The sequence below is a fragment of the Salmo salar genome, chromosome ssa13, assembly GCF_905237065.1.
Source record: "Salmo salar chromosome ssa13, Ssal_v3.1, whole genome shotgun sequence".
NCBI lineage: Eukaryota > Metazoa > Chordata > Actinopteri > Salmoniformes > Salmonidae > Salmo > Salmo salar.
The window spans coordinates 26,297,994-26,316,318 of record NC_059454.1 but is presented as its reverse complement, the minus strand read 5'-3'; the positions used below and the strand labels follow the sequence as shown (position 1 = coordinate 26,316,318).

At 42.8% G+C, this 18,325-nt stretch overlaps 2 protein-coding genes across 7 annotated transcripts; both read right to left on the bottom strand.

The window, feature by feature from the left end:
• Positions 1-51: 51 nt before the first annotated feature.
• On the bottom strand, positions 52-6,235 carry sfrs6 (Splicing factor, arginine/serine-rich 6). 2 transcript variants are annotated; one of them, XM_014134945.2, is made up of 6 exons: positions 5,930-6,235; positions 3,293-3,450; positions 1,898-2,022; positions 1,264-1,466; positions 1,078-1,155; positions 52-985 (listed from the first exon to the last, which is right to left on the bottom strand). In XM_014134945.2, the coding sequence occupies exons 1-6, from the start codon at positions 6,034-6,036 to the stop codon at positions 652-654; spliced, it is 1,005 nt and encodes a 334-aa protein (XP_013990420.1). In that variant the 5' UTR covers positions 6,037-6,235; the 3' UTR covers positions 52-651. The 2 variants fall into 2 exon arrangements, with proteins under 2 accessions (XP_013990420.1, NP_001133737.1); NM_001140265.1 differs by having other exon boundaries at positions 1,898-3,450; positions 5,930-6,059.
• Positions 6,236-7,171: 936 nt separating this feature from the next.
• Positions 7,172-12,084, bottom strand: rae1 (ribonucleic acid export 1). Of its 5 annotated transcripts, none has more exons than XM_014134950.2 (13): positions 11,975-12,084; positions 11,529-11,647; positions 11,294-11,398; positions 11,076-11,168; positions 10,904-10,990; positions 10,668-10,754; positions 10,201-10,272; positions 8,675-8,803; positions 8,345-8,451; positions 8,166-8,241; positions 7,852-8,046; positions 7,644-7,729; positions 7,172-7,463 (listed from the first exon to the last, which is right to left on the bottom strand). In XM_014134950.2, coding segments are annotated over exons 2-13 (1,119 nt in total). In that variant the 5' UTR covers positions 11,610-11,647; positions 11,975-12,084; the 3' UTR covers positions 7,172-7,462. The 5 variants fall into 5 exon arrangements, with proteins under 5 accessions (XP_013990425.1, XP_013990427.1, XP_045548150.1 ...); XM_014134952.2 differs by having other exon boundaries at positions 8,696-8,803; XM_045692194.1 differs by having other exon boundaries at positions 11,529-11,650; positions 11,977-12,023.
• Between the last annotated feature and the right edge of the window lie 6,241 nt (positions 12,085-18,325).

Below are 18,325 nucleotides of genomic sequence, written 5' to 3'. Positions count from 1 at the left end.
AACACAGCAAAGCGTGTGTCATCATGGGAGAATAATATCACAAACCAGCAGTTTCATATGAACTTTTTATTAAATGTACAATAAAAAAAATGGGCATGTTACATGTAATCAGAACGGCTTCTTATGTGGAGAGAGTGTAATCTTTACCACCATCCCTGGTAAACCTGTTCATACAATGCCAAAAATCTGCTCATCTACAAATTGTAGGCGCACATACATTACATCTTGAGGGGGGCTCAATAGGTGAAATGACTCCTATCATGAAAATGAAAAATCAACTCAAAACACCACCCTGAGGTAAGCAAAAGCAGACGAAGAAATACGAACAAGAACTAAAATGGATATTAAAGAAAAGGCCTGGCTTGTTTTAAATACAAAGCCCTTCAGACAAGCTCCTCTATGTACAATTAATACAAAACGGATCAATAGCTGTAATCTACGATGCTCACTCCCCCACAATAAACATGATTAAATCATTCTCATGCCATGTATAATACGTCAAGATAGTAGTTCCGATTTTTTAAGTGTCAAGGATAGCACTGATTAAGACTGAGCATGCCTTGATGCACCTGGTGCCGTCGATTGATCTGTCAAATCAAATAGGAGCTGGTCCTAAATCACCAGTTGCTCAAATGGGAACATGTGGAGCCTTTAATCTCGGGAAGCTGATCTAGACCTGGATTTGGAGCGGGAGACTGAGCGCTTGTCCGGAGACTTGGAGCGACAGTCAGCTGCTGGGGAAGGGGAGCGAGAGGAACGCTCCTCCTTCCCATTTTCCACGGGAGACGCCGAGCGGCTACGGGACTTCTTTTTGGCCGACTTCTCCTTGGAGCGGCTGCGGGAATCCCGCTCGGATTTCACCTTGGAGCAGCTCTTGGAACGGGACTTGCTTTTGTTGGAACGAGATCTGGATTTGCGGGTGCGAGAGCGGGAACGAGACTTCCTTCCAGACTTGGAGTGGCGTCGCTTGCTGCGAGAATGGGATCTGCAGGGGATTGACAGAATTGTTAACAATCTTCGGTCAATATGGGTACAACAATCTGAACCATACTTCTCTAGACATTAGGGCCAGCTTACCGGGAGTGGGATCTGGAGTTACTCCTGGAGCGACTGCTCCTGCGGCTCCTGCTACGAGAGCGACGTCTGCTGCGAGACCTGCAGGGGGGAACAAGAATACAAATGTCACATTAAATGGCCAGATAAGCGTGACCACACATGGGATTCAACTACTCATAAAGAGCAGGGTGGTGTGTAGAACCTCACCTGGAGCGACTGCCAGAGTAGGAGCGTCGGCGGCGAGACTTTTCCTCCACCAGGCGGATCTTCCTCCCATTGATGTCCGTGCCGTCCAGCTTGTCTAGGGCCCTCCTCATGTCCGAGCGTGAGCCAAACTCGATGACACCCTCGTTGGTACGCTCCTTGTGGGCGTCGGCATACGTGACCTCTCCAGCCTGGCGCATGAAATCCTGTAGGGGACAAAGCAAAGTCACTGTAAAACATTACCCCAATTTTTCAGAAACAAAAACGGCCTACCATGGACAGCAACTGGCAGTTCATCTTCAGTACCTGCCCCTCACCTATAATTATAAACCAGGTAGTTTGGGTCCTGGACGCTGATTGGCTGCAACAGCACTCTAGCTCTGTGTATATCAGACAATATACCACGGCATGGCGCAAAACTACTTACTGTTATACTCATGTTGGTAACCAGTTTATAATAGCAATAGGGCCCCTTGCGGGTTTGTGGTATACAGACAATATACCACTGCTAAGGGCTGTACCCAGGCAATATGCTTTGCATAGTGCCTAAGACCAGCCCTTAGGTATGGTATATTTGTAATATACCACACTGCCTCAGGCCTTATTGCTTAAATATATAAGTGTCCCCTCAACCCACCTTCAGATCCTGCCAGCTGCAGCGGCTGGACAGATTCTCAACGATCAGTCGGTACTCGGTACGGACGGGTGGCCCGTACTTATCCCTGCCAGTGCGGCTTCTGCTGCTGCTGTAACCACTACTACCTTTAAATGACAGGACAGACAAATTGTCAGCAAAACAGAGTGGCATATTGGCATTTCACTTAGTGGATCAGACCATGAACAGAGAATGCAACTACCAGAATTAAAGGTGTGGTAATGTTTAATATAGGTCCTGTGAGATGTCCATCTGGACCCAGTCTCAAGACAAACCTAATTAAGTGACTGAGGTATTAAAGCTGTGGCATTTGTTGGATTAGTGACTGTACATTTTTATTCTCCTCACTGTACAGGCTCTGAAGTGGTTCATTGCTGTGCAAAGTGTACATTTTTATTCTCCTCACTGTACAGCCTCTGAAGTGGTTCATTGCTGTGCAAAGAACACCACTGCATCTGTTATCAGCAACATACAGCCAGTCTGACAAATGTTTAAAAACTGCAAATCTTTAGCAGTATAAACAAATGGACAGTGATGTTCTTCTTACAAACTCTTGAATCCTGAAAGACAAATGAAGGCTTCCACAAAGTCAATGTCAAAAACTTGTATCACATTTTGCAAGAGTGCCAACTGACATAACTCTACAAAAGTTTTTCCCCCATGACATAGCCTAACCGGTTGTCAAACTGGGGACAATGCAGTTATTTTGCCTGCTTACAGCGAACGGTAACATGTTGACTTAAAGCCGTCCCACTTATTCTTTCAACATAGAAACCAATGGGAATCCTCACCATCACCCCTGGTCTATTGGAAAAAGGATGATGTCGTCAAGGCTTCCGGTTAGGTCAGCCAAGGGTCAAGAGGCATAGGTCACACACACATTGTAAAGGTGAAAGCCAAGGCCAAACGGGACAGGCAGTCATCTTAGCCTCAATGGACTCAGCCTCAGCCCGCAGCTGGACTCTTTCAAATTGAAACATCAAGGACTTTGTTAATGTTGAAATCAAAACGCAAAGACAATTGACATGTAATGGTATTTCACGGTACAGCTGGGCTACATGGTGACAAAGTCGTGACTTCTTAACTAAATACAGTTGTTTATTGGTGTTCACAATTCCACCAGGAAGAAAACACTAGAAACATGGTTTCACTACACCTAAACAATCAGTAGCAGTAATCTGAAGTCTGCTCTGAGTTGGGTCAAACTTGTACCATACTCATTGGTGACACTATGGCAATGGTGACATCATTGAGTATTGGCGAGTTATGTCAAACTCCATTTCAGGATCACAGGCCTGTGTGTGTACGGTCCACATTCACATCTCCTTGACCCATTGGGAAAAGGGCAAAGGGAACATTGAAATACATTGCACTTACTGCGACCCCCACCCCCGCCACCACCATATCCATCTCGGTCACGGCGCGGTCCTCTGGCATGTTCCACGGTCACACGCTCCCCGCACAACTCCTTGCCATTCAGTTCATACACTGCGTCGTCCGCATCGCGATTATCCTCAAATTCTACAAAGCCATATCTAAAAGATAAAAAAGTAAAATAAGCTAGCAATAAAAACAAATGCCAAACCAATGAATTTCAAGGCACTTAAACTACTAGCTGCTAATTAGCTAACTAGTCATTCACATTTTCTGTGAAGGATAACTATAGTTGCATGCCCCTGATCAGTCTTGATGCAACATAAAACAGGGGAAATTGTTCAAAAAGCACATTTGTTTGAGGGTCTGCGTTTCGAAAATGCAGATTTCTCAACTCTAAAGCAACCCCTGCAGTATAGGATGTCCAATCAAAAATGCCTTTTCACCAACGGGTAAAATAAGTTAATTGTGTATATTTTCCTCTAAGAAAACCAATGGTCCAAACCTCAATTTGTTCAAAGGCCATGTTCAAAAAAATAATAATTGCATTGCAACAGCTAGGCTGGACTCTGCAAGAATTAAGGCTACTGGCTACCTGACAAGCTCACTTCACTGTTGAACTCGCATCTTTCTTTTTGAGTCCGCAGGACATAAAATAGTAGGGCTGTATTTTACTATATACACACACCGGTATTGAGGCACGGACTGGTTTGGGTTTTTACGTTACCTTCTATAACGGTATTAGAACGTTTTAAAAAGAAATGTATGACATGAATTGTATACTATAACATCCATTTTATAGTTTACACCGCTACTGAGGTCATCCCTCTCCACACAGACCTAGCCCTGCATCTCAAGGAGCGCATTTGTTGTGGCTTGACCACGAGACACTTGTTCAGTCTGCATGGTCAATGCAGCACATGCAACAATGTTGATGACAACAACGTTGTTTCCACTTTGCTTCTTAATATAAAATTCAAAAGCGTTCTATAAAATTACACAATTAGCTTTTTGTAGATGTAAGAAACAAACTAACTTTGTCTATTCTTAGCAAGTTTTAGCAGGCCTCAATCAGCATGTTGTTTGTGCAACAGTATCTTCTAAATCAAAGAGGAATAGGCGAATCATGAATATGTTGGCTACATGAAGAAACATTTAATGTAGCCAAAGATTGTAGGGTCCCCTAGGAAACACTGCCCAACATTTTGGTTTCCTACCCCGTCACAATAACTCCTCCCTGGCATTTTCATTCATTGTCATGTCCAACACTGTAATCAAAGTGCCCACTATTATTTATATTATAACTATAGAATTAACATCCTAATTCCATGATGGCAACAGTTCAACCAAGTGTTTTGATCTAAATCTAAACATTTGGTTAAAAACAAGGACTAGATTATTTCGCCCATATTGTGCAGTCCTATGTGGCAGTGTGGAAATTATCTAAGATTTGAAGGCAAGAAATATAGAAATGTATGAATGTTATTTTTTGGTTGAAGTTGAATTGAACAGAATGGAGAAAAACCCAATGAATTAACTTAGAATGTATGTGTTGCCACCCTAGGGTCACACACTACTCAAGGTAAATGTTCAACTTTTATTATTTAAAAACATAACATAGTCATAAATTGGAAAAATATTGTGATGTGCTATTTGGGACATGCCACCCAGCCGAAGATAAGAGATAAGATGGATATCGATTTTGAGCAGTCATGTAGTAGTTCACATTTTAGTACTTTCCATACCAATTCAAAATTCCTGTTATTTTTCAAAGAATGTCAACAGAGCACTGAACATATACCATGCTTTTTATTCTCAAAGCCTTTTACATTTAATTCAGCTCATGCAAATTTTTGTTACACCCTGTGGGAGGACACCCTATAAAAGTATACATTTAAGAAAGTGCTAATGTTAGTCTCCCCTACAAAAAGAAAAAAGACATGAAATAATGAAATACTGTAGGACTGACATTTATTAATATGGAGGACTGTTGTCTGTGGAGTGCCAATATGGCCGACCGGTGACTTCAGAGCTTCATTTGCCAATACTTAGCATCCAAAATCCAGGTTTTATATACATCATTGGTAGCCACATGGCTGCACACCAAAAAAAAATGGGTTTCCACTAGATAGCACAGCAACAAAGTCCAAATTGGCTATATTGTAAAAATGCATGAAAACAATTATTTTTGGTCCTCGTTTAAGGTTAAGAGTGATTGGTTACGGTTAGGATTAAAAATCACATTTTAAGAAGTGAAATTGTAGAAATAGGCGGGGTTCATGACTCTGGCTGTAATAACTAGTAACGACCAAAAAAACTGCCTGCAGCCAAACAAGCAGCCATTTTGAACACGCTGTGTAGTAGCTAGCATCTAAATACGTTAGCTAGGGGCCTTCTTTACAAAATATGTTAAATGCTTTAGTAAAGCAAATGTGTGCATCTAATAACCACTAACTTCAGCTAATTTCTATTACACGCACAGATAACACAAATGAAAGGCAAAATGTATTTCGCTTATGTTTTGGGGAAGCTAGCCGAAAGCAAGTAGGTAACGTTAGCTAACGCCAACTGGATATGAAGTTACCATTAGCTTGCCAGCTATTTTTTGTTCCAACTGATTCTCTTATATGATCAACTTACCCATTTTTCAGATCAATTTCCATAAGCTTTCCGTAGCCATTGAAAAATCTTTGAAGGTCTTTTTCTCGAGCATTATAATTAAGTTTTCCAACATAGATGCGAGGCATGATTATTGATCCTCGCACAAAATATCGTAATCAAAAGAGAAGTAGCGGAGGAGTTCGAATGTTTTATGTAGACTGTGACGTAGGGAACATCGCGAGAATACATAAATTCACGCTCCGGTGTCTGGTCATCTGAACCAGTGTGTCCCATCCCCTGGTCCTCGGGTACCTCCAACAGTACAGAGTTTCGTTGTAGCCCTTGACAAACGCACCTCATTCAAATCATTGTGGGCTTGATGATTAGTTGACAAGTTGAATCAGGTGTGCTTGTCCAGGGTTACAATAAAAATGTGCGGTAATCAACCAGGGTTGGGAAACACTGATCTAAACCAAACCCGTCTGTCTAAATTCTGCTTGTAGTCTACTATCATATAGAACTAAACACATTTTATAGCTATATATTATAGTAGCCTACTATAGCGGTGGCAAGGTAGCCTAGTGGTTAGAGCGTTGGACTAGTAACTGAAAGGTTGCAAGTTCAAATCCCTGAGCTGACTAGGTACAAATCTGTCTTTCTGCCCCTGAACAGCTAGGCTGTCATTGAAAATAAGAATTTGTTCATAACTGACTTGCCTAGTTAAATAAAAGGTTAAAAAAAATTAGACAAGGGAATTTAGAAATATGTGGACCTGCAACTGTTGATGCTGGTGGGTAGGAGCAATGGGCCAGTAACTGAAAGGTTGCTGGATTGAATCCCAGAGCTAACAAGGTAAAATTCTGTTCTGAGCAAGGCAGTTAACCTGCTGTTTCCTGGGTGCCGATGTCAATTAAGGCTACCCTGCCACCTCTAAGTATCCCCTTTCCCAAATACAGTGTCCCTTTTATAGAAATCCAAATGGGTGAAACAGTTACAGAAGCCCATGTAACGATACCATGTATGTTCTATGCATTCTTGTTTGTTTAGTGTTCAAAACATATGTGAATATGTGCAGGGGTTGGCGCAGCGGTCTAAGGCACTGCATCTCAGTGCAAGAGGCATCACATCCAGCCGTGATTGGAAGTCCCATAGGGCGGCGCACAACTGGTCCGGGGTAGGCCATCATTGTAAATAAGAATTTGTTCTTAACGGACATACCTAGTTAAATAAAAAAAATATGTGCAAGAGGAGAATGAAAAAAGGTGTTGCAAAAAACAGTCGGATAGTGTAACTTGTCTTTATCTACTCATTTATGTCATTCTCCAATATCGTTAAATTGTACAACAATGTAACAGAGAAAAAAAACATGACTTTAAATGCAACCATGGTATCGTGACAATAGAAAATAAAATATCAGATATTTCAAAACAATATCTTATCACTCTCCAACCCCTATTTTGCAAGCAGCAGCTCCACCATTGGTGTTGGCACAGGAAATGAACAGGGTCGTGCAGGCATGATGTGTGTGTTTGACAACCCTCCATTTTGCAAACAGGTGAGATATTGGACAAATCTAGAGACATGAGAGAAATGTACAAGCCATTAAGTCTGTTGCTTTCAAGTCTTTTCTTGTCCACCTATATACATGTGGTTCTACATTTCTTAATGACAGCATAGAAAATCATGTCTTGTGACGGTCACCATAGAGGTGACCAAACGTGATTGATGAAATGACAATGGCATTCTGACTCACCATTTCTTGTTCCGTGGTTTCAGCTCCTCAGTAGCATTACGCAGGAAGATGTAGTTCTTTTTCTGAGGATTGTAGTACTCATGTCCCTGAGGTTTAACACAAAGATGTATCAATTTTGCTTATTTAAAATATTGCCTGGCCATTTTGAAAGAATAGAATGAGTCTTAAATCAACCTATCATAACATGAGGTACGAGATAAAATGTTACCTTTGACCAATCATAGCTGGAGGCGTAGGCAAAGATGTTGCCGTTGTTGTTGAAGGAGCATGCTGTGATTGGCTGGTCCAGCTGCTCTGAGGTCTTCAGCTTGGTGCGGGCGTCTTTATCCCAGAAGCTGAAGCGACCATCCGACCCAACAGTTGCCAGTGTCCCGTGGACAGGGTGGAAGGAGATGGCATTTACCTGTTTGATCAGAAACAGCAAGGTGTTTGCATGAAAAACACCCCAATATCTTATGCTACCTACTGACTGTAGCCAAATGTATATGAAAGCAGGGTGGAGAGAGCAAAATCTGGACTCACAGCATAGATATCTTGTGGTGTGGCTGTATTGGTTCCATTCGACCTGTGGCACTTAAAGGTGAAGTTATCCTTGGCTCTACAACACAAAAACACAGTGTGGTGAGTAAGTAGGGTGCCGTGGGTGGTAGCTAAGGTCTTTCTCACAGTTTGTAAGGAACAGCCTGGTTTGTGGCACTCACGGGTTAGGAGGGTTGATGTAGTGAATGGCGACCCGCCCTTCAATGCTTCCGAGAGCAAATCCAGCAGGCTTGTTCTGTTTGTCCTTAAAAATGGCTATGCAGCGGTGCTGATACAGGGAGATGGAAGAGGTAGTGTTAGGGTACACACCACAGGCATGAACTATTCATGAATAATTGATCATCAATGGAAACTGCACTCTGAAAAGGTGTGTGTATGTACAGTAGTAGACAGTCCTGTAAATGTATTGTTCATTTTTTTATGTAACCTTTATTTATCCAGGAAGTCCCAATGAGGTCAAAAGAACTCTTTTAGGGAGACCTGTAAGTCACCTGGTATGTGAGACCAGTCACCTGGTGTTTGAGTGGTGAGTCTATCCTCCTAAACTCAGACGGCTGGTTTTCAAGCTGATATACAATCAAACCTCGGTCTGCAGACGCTACCACTGCCATGGGGTACACCTGAAAACAACAGGGAACCAATCAGCTGAGTTGACAACACATGACTTATAAAACCAGCGGCCTCATTTATAACCGTTGCGTAAATTTCACACCAAATACCTGCGTGTGCCATCTCTGAAAAGAATGCGTACGCCAAAAAATAGAGATTTATAAATTTGGTGCACACATGTTTTCCGTTATAAATCAGACCTGTCATAAAACTGAGCACGCATGAACGAGTATTAAAACTCTGCCCGGAAAACGCCCTCCGTTCACCTTTTATTGTGACAATAACGCTCCCTTTATTTGCTGTATAATTTTTCGCTATTGGAATTAGGCCACGGCAGTTTCTATAAGAAAGATCAATGGCATATTTGATCACATTTCTGTAGAGGTGTGGGCAGAAAGGTATGCTATTTTGCAGTAACTTTTCCACACTAAACATGAATGCTGCTTATAGCGAGTGCCTGTCTGTGCATTATGCAAGATTGCTTGTATAGTGGAAACAATTTAAAAGTAGGCTTCAGCCCACACTTCAATATTTTGTTTATCAATAGATTGTTTCTATCCCCTGCTTTGATATAGGCTCTAAGATTAAATAGGTTTATGTCATGCTCCTATCGCACAGCAATACTGTCGCTTACCCATACTGTCAAATATTTTACATAAGCTACTTGTCTATTTACTGTGTTGGCAGAAAGGTAAAAAAAAATGCAGTAATTTATGCTGTATTTCTGAAAGAGAAAACAATTGGCATACAGTAGTAGCATACATACTTCAAAGTAAAAGATCAACTGTGTTGATGTTCACCTGTTACATTCGTCTGTAGGCTATAAACCACGCTGCATATGGGATCACGTATAGCAAAACTTGAAATACATTGCCTATCTATTTACATAGACCCAATTAAATGAGAGATGCGCATGGTAATTTGTTGTATGGCTACTTCAGGAATATGAACCCATCACAGCCATAAAAATTGAGGAATTTATTCAGAAATAATTATGAAAATAACAATTCTGTAATTATTTTAGAATCCAAAAACAAAACACACTTGATATTTGTTCTTCTCACTAACAGCAAATGGCTGCATCTTGTTATTATGTGTTTATGAATAAGCGTGTCACCATATACCCCAATTGCACAGGCCAACTTTCCTGCTTGCAATACTTAAACCGCCAGAAGATGTGTGTACGCATGGTCTTAGTTTGTGTGGAGGAAAGGACATGCTCACGCTAATTTTTTTAACATACGCACCGTTTATAAATGAGGCCCCAGGACAGCACACTTTAAGCAATTTTCTGGGGAACATTTAACTCTGCTGAACACAATTCAACTCTGCTGAATGCTATTTAGAGCTATTATAGAAAACCACTTAAAGAATATGAATGACTGGAGCTTTAGCACCAGGTCCTCACCACGTCTGCACAGTAGCACCTCTCTGGCAACTGCAGAGACATCATTGGGTTGGGCGAGCGGGTGTCCCAGAACTACAGCAGAGCAAATCAAACAAATAAATTAACGATTAAAAGTATAACTAAGATAATGACTTTATGATCACAATGGGGAAATTTTGTTTGTGACACTGTTTACATTAAAACATATTATCAAAGCATACAAATGGACAAATACAGACAATACACACAACGAGAACAGAAAAAGTGCAATTCATGGGTGATTCATAATGACTGAACTGTACACAATCTACACTTCACATCGGTACAATGTCAACTGTAAGCCAGCCCGCTTGACCTACTAGTGACTGTCATTCAGGAGCCTTACTGCCGCTGGGATAAAGGACTGTTTGGCTCTATTCCTTTAATAACCTATAACTATATAATAACTATTATATAAAATAGTTCCCAATCCCAATCATGTTTCTTACCTTCAGAGTTTTGTCCCAGCTGCCTGTCATGATGCAGTTGTAGTTGGGGGCTTTGATCCAGTGGACTGTTCTGATAGGAGCATCATGCTAAATGGAAACACAAATCAAAGGCCATTTCTAATATGATCTAGTGTCAATAGAACTTGTCAATGTATTCAAGGGAAGCACAGAGAGGTGATGAAACTACCAATTGAAAAATAACACTGAAAACAGTATTCATAGCCTGAAATATTTACCTGTGCGATCTGTATTGCCTGGTTGCTGTTGAGGTCCCACATTTTGGCAGTCTTGTCACAAGACGCTGTGAAAACCTTGCTACCGTCCTAAAAGAGCAAGGGAACGAATAAGTAAAGTTTCATTCAAACACCTCATATGGTTGGTAAAGATATGGGATGTGAGGGGGCCTACTTCGCTCCAGCAGACATCAAGGACGGGACCTGTGTGCATCTGCTGGGCTTTGGGGACTGTCTGCCCGTTGTCCTGTACCTCCCAACATCTCACCTGGAAAAATGTAAGGAAACAGTCTCATATGTTGTTACAAAGTGAATGGGTTTTAGACTCATAGCAACAAAAACGGCATAAGTATGAAGTGGGCACTTTAAGTGGAACATGACGACTTGACTCACATCATTGGCCCAGGATCCCCCTATCAAGAAGTTCCCTGGCATGGCAGGGGGACTGAACGCCAAGCAACTGATGCTGTCATCTGGGGGTGAGGTTACTTCTACATCCTGTATGAGATAACATATAATTCAAAATCAAATACATTTCAATTACACCTCTCAGAACAAGTTCTACTAGTAAAAAATATTGATTATTAAGCAGGTTACAGATAGGGAATGTTATTAGCTAGCTACTTACCTTCATTGGGTTGTGGGTGTCCGTGGTTGCCGCTCCAAATCCCCCAGCGCCAAAGCCAGTGCTGCCCCCGAACAAACTCATGACGTCGGATTGACTTGAGCCAACACGCGGTTAGTAATCTTAAATGGTGCAGAATAGATAGCATTACAATAACGTGGTTATTCAACTAACCTTTACATGATAATATACATAAAGTACAATAACGCAAGAGGACCGCTAGCGAGTTGTCAAATTGTGGCAACAGATTTAGTTATTTTTGGGCTTCAGTGATTGAACGTTAGCTAAATGAATGGAGGTTACTCATAGACCATTATCATGTTGTTCACTTAGCAAGCAATACATCTGCACCAAATTATCATATCAACCGACGCAGTGATACTAAATAGCTTACTTTTGTCCCAGTGAAATGCAGTAGTTTCAAATGTGTACATATCAATTGTGTTTACCTTTTTTTTTACGCTGAGGAGAAGCTTGGTTGAAGAAGAAAACGCAGAGCAATGAGCGGAAAAGGAAGTGCTTTCATTGCACATGCGTCGGCAATTTAGGGCCGGTTCGAGGTAGTATTCATTGCAGACGCGCTGCACAGATAATCTCATCTCACAATGAAATACGGGTTTTACATGTAAAAATAGTTCAATCTGAATCGCTGGTGATATCTGGTTATTTTGACGTTGTTCTAATTCCTCCCATGATATAAAACGAGGTTTACACACTTTCAAGGATTAGTTGCATGATACACATTTATTTGGGTGTTACCTATTCAATATAATCAACAAGGCAAACCAAACAACATATTCTCTTAAAAATGGAACAGTCATACAATAAAGTTGAATATTTGTGTTGTTATTGTAAAAATCAGGTTTAAAACAATTTGAACTAGACTTTGTATTTTCTTTTTTTGAACAAATCAGGAGTTTCTTTGATATCATGTGAATAGCTTGTAAATTCTTGTTTACTATTTGAAATCAACAACCTCTTATATCCAAGGTGCCTGCTCAGTGTTTTTCTTAATATTGAGTTGCACCCCCTGCCCTCAGAACAGCCTCAGTTTGTTGGGGCATGGACTCTACAAGGTGTCTAAAGCGTTCCACAGGGATGCTGGCCCATGTTGACTCCAATGCTTCCCACTGTTGTCAAGTTGGCTGGGTGTCCTTTGGGTGGTGGACCATTCTTGATACACACAGGAAACTTTTGACCCTGAAAATCACAGCAGCTTTGCAGTTCATGTCACAAACCGGTGCACCTGGCACCTACTACCATACCCCATTTAAAGGCACTTAAATATTTTGTCTTGCCCATTCACCCTCTGAATGGCACACATACACAATCCATGTCTCAAGGCTTAACAATCCTTATTTAACCTGTCTCCTCCCCTTCATCTACACTGATTTGAAGCGGATGTAACAAGTGACACCAATAAGGGATCATAGCTTTCACCTGGATTCACCAGGTCAGTCTATGTCATGGAAAGAGCAGGTGTTCTTAATGTTTGTATACTCAGTGTATGTTATTATATATTACACACACACACTCACACGCACCATATAGATGTCATCCTAATTTCTCCCACATTTTCTGTAGTCTCAATTTGAAAGTCATGTGCTCTTATTAAAGGACATCTGGCTATTTTCACCCACTGACAGTCTGCTGTGATGAAGTATAAAGATCTCAGATAAGCCTGTAAAAGCTGCAACTGTATATGCATTCATAAATCAAGCCCTTTCTTGAGTTGACATCTGGGATGGTGCAACTGTTGAGAATCTGAGTCTATGGTTGTTGTGAGGGAAAGGGGTTGAGTGTGTATGAGTGTGTATGAGTGTGTATGGGTGTGTGTGTGTGTGTCCCACAACTGTTTTTTTTAATTTTTTTTATTTTTATTTAGGGGTGGATGATTTTAAATATTTTATTGGACAATAAACATATATAGCTTATTAACCTATATGGTCCAAATAATGATGATCCAAGCTTCTTTGAAAATATATATATATAATAATTTATCAACTCTACCAGCAAAACTAGACTCTATTATTATGGTGGGAGATGGTTTTAAATACCTCTATGGACCGTAAAGGAAATCACACTACAAACTATCACCCCCAGGCACTTAAGGAAATCATGAATGTCATGGATATATTGTAATTAGTGGATATATGGAGGCTTAAATACCCCGACCTAGTGAGATATACATGGCAGAGGCTTAATCAATCTAGTCGACTTGATTACTTTCTTATGTCATTCTCTCTGGCACCAAAAGTTTAAAAAGTGTTGATAGGGGACAGAATGCGTTCGGACCATCACATAATTGGCATATATATTACTCTTACATAATTTCTACGTGGGCGAGGATATTTGAAATGTAATCAAAGCCTACTGGATGATATCTTGTTATTAACTAGAACAGAAGAATTTATAACTGACTCTATCCACTGGGATTCTCTGCCTCTAACCCTATCACTGGCTTACTGGTGCTCTTCCATGCCATCCCTAGGAGGGGTACATCACTTGAGTGGGTTGAGTTACTGACGTGATCTTCCTGTCTGGGTTGGCCCCCCCGACCCCTCCTGTCTCAGCCTCCAGTATTTATGTGTCGGGGGGCTAGAATTTAGACTGTTATATCTGGAGTATTTCTCCTGTCTTATCTGGTGTCCGGTGTGAATTTAAGTATGCTCTCTCTAATTCTTTCTTTCTCTCTCTCAGAGGACCTGAGCCCTAGGACCATGCCCCAGGACTACCTGGCCTGATGACTCCTTGTTGTCCCCAGTCCACCTGGCCATGCTGCTGCTCCAGTTTCAATTGTTCTGCCTGCGGCTATGGAAGTCTGTCCTGTTCACCGGACGTGCTACCTGTCCCAGACCTGCTGTTTTCAACTCTCTAGAAACAGCAGGAGCGGTAGAGATACTATGAATGATCGGCTATGAAAAGCCAACTGCCATTTACTCCTGAGGTGCTGACCTGTTGCACCCTCGACAACCACTGTGATTATTATTATTTGACCCTGCTGGTCATCTATGAACATTTGAACATCTTGGCCATGTTTTGTTATAATCTCCACCCGGCACAGCCAGAAGAGGACTGGCCACCCCTCATAGCCTGGTTCCTCTCTAGGTTTCTTCCTAGGTTCTGGCCTTTCTATGAGGTTTTTCCTAGCCACTGTGCTTCTACACCTGCATTGCTTGCTGTTTGGGGTTTTAGGCTGGGTTTCTGTACAGCACTTTGAGATATCAGCTGATGTAAGAAGGGCTTTATAAATACATTTGATTTGATTAGATTTTTCCGACTTCGGTTGAAGTCGGAAGTTTACATACACCTTAGCCAAATACATTCAAACTCAGTTTTTCGATGGTATTGAGGTCAGGGCTTTGTGATGGCCACTCCAATACCTTAACTTTGTTGTCCTTAACAATTTTGCCACAACTCTGGAAGTATGCTTGGGGTCATTGTCCATTTGGAAGACCCATTTGCGACCAAACTTTAACTTCCTGACTGATGTCTTGAGACGTTGCTTCAATATATCCACATCATTTTCCCTCCTCATGATGCATCTATTTTGTGATGTGCACCAGTCCCTCCTGCAGCAAAGCACCCCCACAACATGATGCTGCCACCCCCGTGCTTCACGGTTGGGATGGTGTTCTTCGGCTTGCAAACCTCCCCCTTTTTCCTCTAAACATAACAATGGTCATTATGGGCAAACAGTTCAATTTATGTTTCATCAGACCAGAGGACATTTCTCCGAAAAGTACGATCTTTGTCCCCATGTGCAGTTGCAAACCATAGTCTGACTTTTTTTATGGTGGTTTTGGAGCAGTGGCTTCTACCTTGCTCAGCAGCCTTTCAGGTTATGTCGATCTAGGACTTTTATTGTGGATATAGATACTTTTGTACCTGCTTCCTACAGCATCTTCACAAGGTCCTTTAATGTTGTTCTGGGATTGATTTGCACTTTTCGCACCAAAGCACGTTGATCTCTAGGAGACAGAATGCGTCACCTTCCTGAGCGGTATGACGGCTGCGTGGTCCCATGGTGTTTATACTTGTGTACTATTGTTTGTACAGATGAACGTGGTACCTTCAGGCGTTTGGAAATTGCTCCCAAGGATGAACCAGACTTGTGGAGGTCTTCAATTCTTTTTTCTGAGGTCTTGGATGATTTCTTTTGATTTCCCCATGATGTCAAGCAAAGAGCCACTGAGTTTGAAGGTAGGCCTTGAAATACATCCACAGGTACACCTCCAATTGACTCAAATGATGTCAATTAGACTATCAGAAGCTTCTAAAGCCATGACATCATTTTCTGGAATTATCCAAGCTGTTTAAAAGCAGAGTCAACTTAGTGTATGTAAACTTCTGACCCACTGAATTATAAGTGAAATGATCTGTCTGTAAACAATTGTTGGAAAACTTACTTGTGTCATGCACAAAGTAGATGTCCAAACCAACTTGCCAAAACTATAGTTTGCTAACAAGAAATGTGTATGTACAGTTGAAGTCGGAGGTTTACATACACCTTAGCCAGATACATTTCAACTTATTTTTTCACAATTCCTGACATTTAATACTAGTAAAAAATCCCAGTCTTAGGTCAGTTAGGATCACCTGTCACAACTTCCGCTGAAGTCTGCTCCTCTCCTTGTTCAGGCGGCGTTCGGCGGTCGACGTCACCGGCTTTCTAGCCATCTCCACTCCATTTGTCATGTATCCATTTGTTTTGTCTTGTTCCCTGCACACCTGGTTTTCATTCCCCAATCAATTCATATGTATTTATTCCTCTGTTCCCCATCATGTCTTTGTGTAGGATTGTTTGTGTTACATGTATTTTGATATTGTGGATATTGTTACGCGCATTACTTTTTGTCTATGTTCCGTGTTTTTTAGGCACATTTTATTTTATTTTTGTGCTGTCATTTTGAAAGGAATAAAAAGTGCGCCTGTTCACTACACTCTGCTCTCCTGCACCTGACTTCGCCTCCGATACACACTCCTAACAGAATCCTACACCAACCATGGAGTCAGCAGGAGCAGGTACCCCGGTCAGAGGAGTCGAGAAACGCGTCCAGGAACACGTGGCTATGCTACATCATCTCGGTGCCATGATGGATCGCGTTGTCCAGACCATGGACTGCTGGGAGAGACAGGAAGTCTCGACCAGCTCAACCGGGGTTATCTCTACCCGTCCCATCCGGATCCAGCTCCAGTGGAATACGTCTCTCGCTTCCCAGGGAGTATGACGGGACGGCCGCACAGTGCCAGGGGTTCCTTTTACAACTGGACCTATACCTGGCCACTATTCACCCAGCTCCCTCAAGAGACGAGAGAGTATCCGCCCTCGTCTCATGCCTCTCGGGGAGAGCTCTGGAGTGGGCAAATGCCGTGTGGGGAGAGGAAGACGCGGCGTTGGACCACTTCGAGGAATTTACCGGCCGTTTCCAGGCCGTCTTTGACCATCCGCCCGAAGGTAGAGCGGCGGGTGAATGACTCTTCCATTTGAGGCAGGGGACGAGGAGCGCACAGGATTTCGTGCTGGAGTTCCGGACGTTGGCCGCTGGAGCAGGATGGAACGACAGGGCCCTCATCGACCACTATTGATGCAGCTTACGTGAGGACGTCCGACGGGAGTTGGCCTGCAGGGATGCCACCACCACCTTTGACCAACTGGTGGATATGTCCATCCGGTTGGATAACCTGCTGGTCATCCGTGGACGTCCTGAGGGGGCTCTGTCGGTTCCATCTCCCAGCACTCCTGCTCCGGTGCCCATGGAGTTGGGAGGGGATGCGCATAGGGAGGCTGGAGGAGGGGCCTTCACGTGCACCATCTGTGGCCGCAGAGGGCACACTGCCGGTCGGTGCCGGGTTGGTCCCTCTGGGAGTCGAGGCAGCAGGCAGGGCACTCTGACGTCACCCCAGATGAGTATACACCACTCTCATCCAGAGTCCTCTGTTGTCCACCTGTTTGTACCTGTTTGTTTCCCTGAGTTCTCCCCGCATTCCCAGCATAAGGCGGATTACGACTTTTTGCCTGCCTTGACCTACCAATTGCCTGCCCCTTGTACTGTAGAGACTCTGAGACTCGTACTATCCGCCTCCTATGTTTGCATCTGGGTCTTAGCCTGAGCCGTGATAGTACGAACTGGCCATGACTGACCCAGACAAAGCAGGTAAATACACATGAGGTAATGGGAGACACCTGGTGGGGGTTGTAGAAAATCTGGAGGAGTTTGTGGCGGAGTTATGAAAAATGTTCTATTCTCCGTTGTCCGGGAGAGAGGCTGCTCGTAAGCTGCTCCAACTACGTCAAAACTCCTGTAGTGTGGCAAACTACGCAGTGGATTTTCACACGTTGGCGGCTGAGAGTGCATGCAACCCGGAAGCCCTGTTCGACACGTTCCTTCATGGATTATCGGAGGAGATTACCGACGAGCTCGCAGCCCGGGAGCTGCCCATGGACCTCGACATCCTCATAGCCTTGACCATCCGAATCAATGGGCAGCTACGGGAACGTAGGAGGGAGAGGGGGTGTGTTCTCTGTCGCTCTCGCTCGTCCTCGAATTCCACCTGACATCCGAGGAATCATGGAAATCTCAGAAGTCTACATTTCCGAGAGAATCCGGTGTCACCCGAGTTCCCTCGGAAATCACAGAGGGCTGTCGACTCGCCTTCTCCGGAGCCCATGTAACTGGGCAGAGCTAGATTGTCTTCCGCTGAGCTCTTACACAGACTGAACTCCAAGAGCTGTCTGTATTGTGGAGCTACGGGACATTTCTTATTTACCTGCCCATTTAAAAAACAGGCTCATCAGT

What these genes read in the sequence shown, in the direction of transcription:
- rae1 (XM_014134950.2), bottom strand. Translation starts at nt 11,609, where the DNA reads ATGAGTTTGTTCGGGGGCAGCACTGGCTTTGGCGCTGGGGGATTTGGA. An exon ending in ACACCCACAACCCAATGAAG is followed by an intron (nt 11,399 to 11,528) that starts GTAAGTAGCTAG and finishes TATCTCATACAG; the next exon opens with GATGTAGAAGTAACCTCACC. An exon ending in TACATCAACCCTCCTAACCC is followed by an intron (nt 8,242 to 8,344) that starts GTGAGTGCCACA and finishes TTTGTGTTGTAG; the next exon opens with AGCCAAGGATAACTTCACCT.
- sfrs6 (XM_014134945.2), bottom strand. Translation starts at nt 6,036, where the DNA reads ATGCCTCGCATCTATGTTGGAAAACTTAATTATAATGCTCGAGAAAAA. An exon ending in GAAATTGATCTGAAAAATGG is followed by an intron (nt 3,451 to 5,929) that starts GTAAGTTGATCA and finishes TTTATCTTTTAG; the next exon opens with ATATGGCTTTGTAGAATTTG. An exon ending in GCAGCTGGCAGGATCTGAAG is followed by an intron (nt 1,467 to 1,897) that starts GTGGGTTGAGGG and finishes TGTCCCCTACAG; the next exon opens with GATTTCATGCGCCAGGCTGG.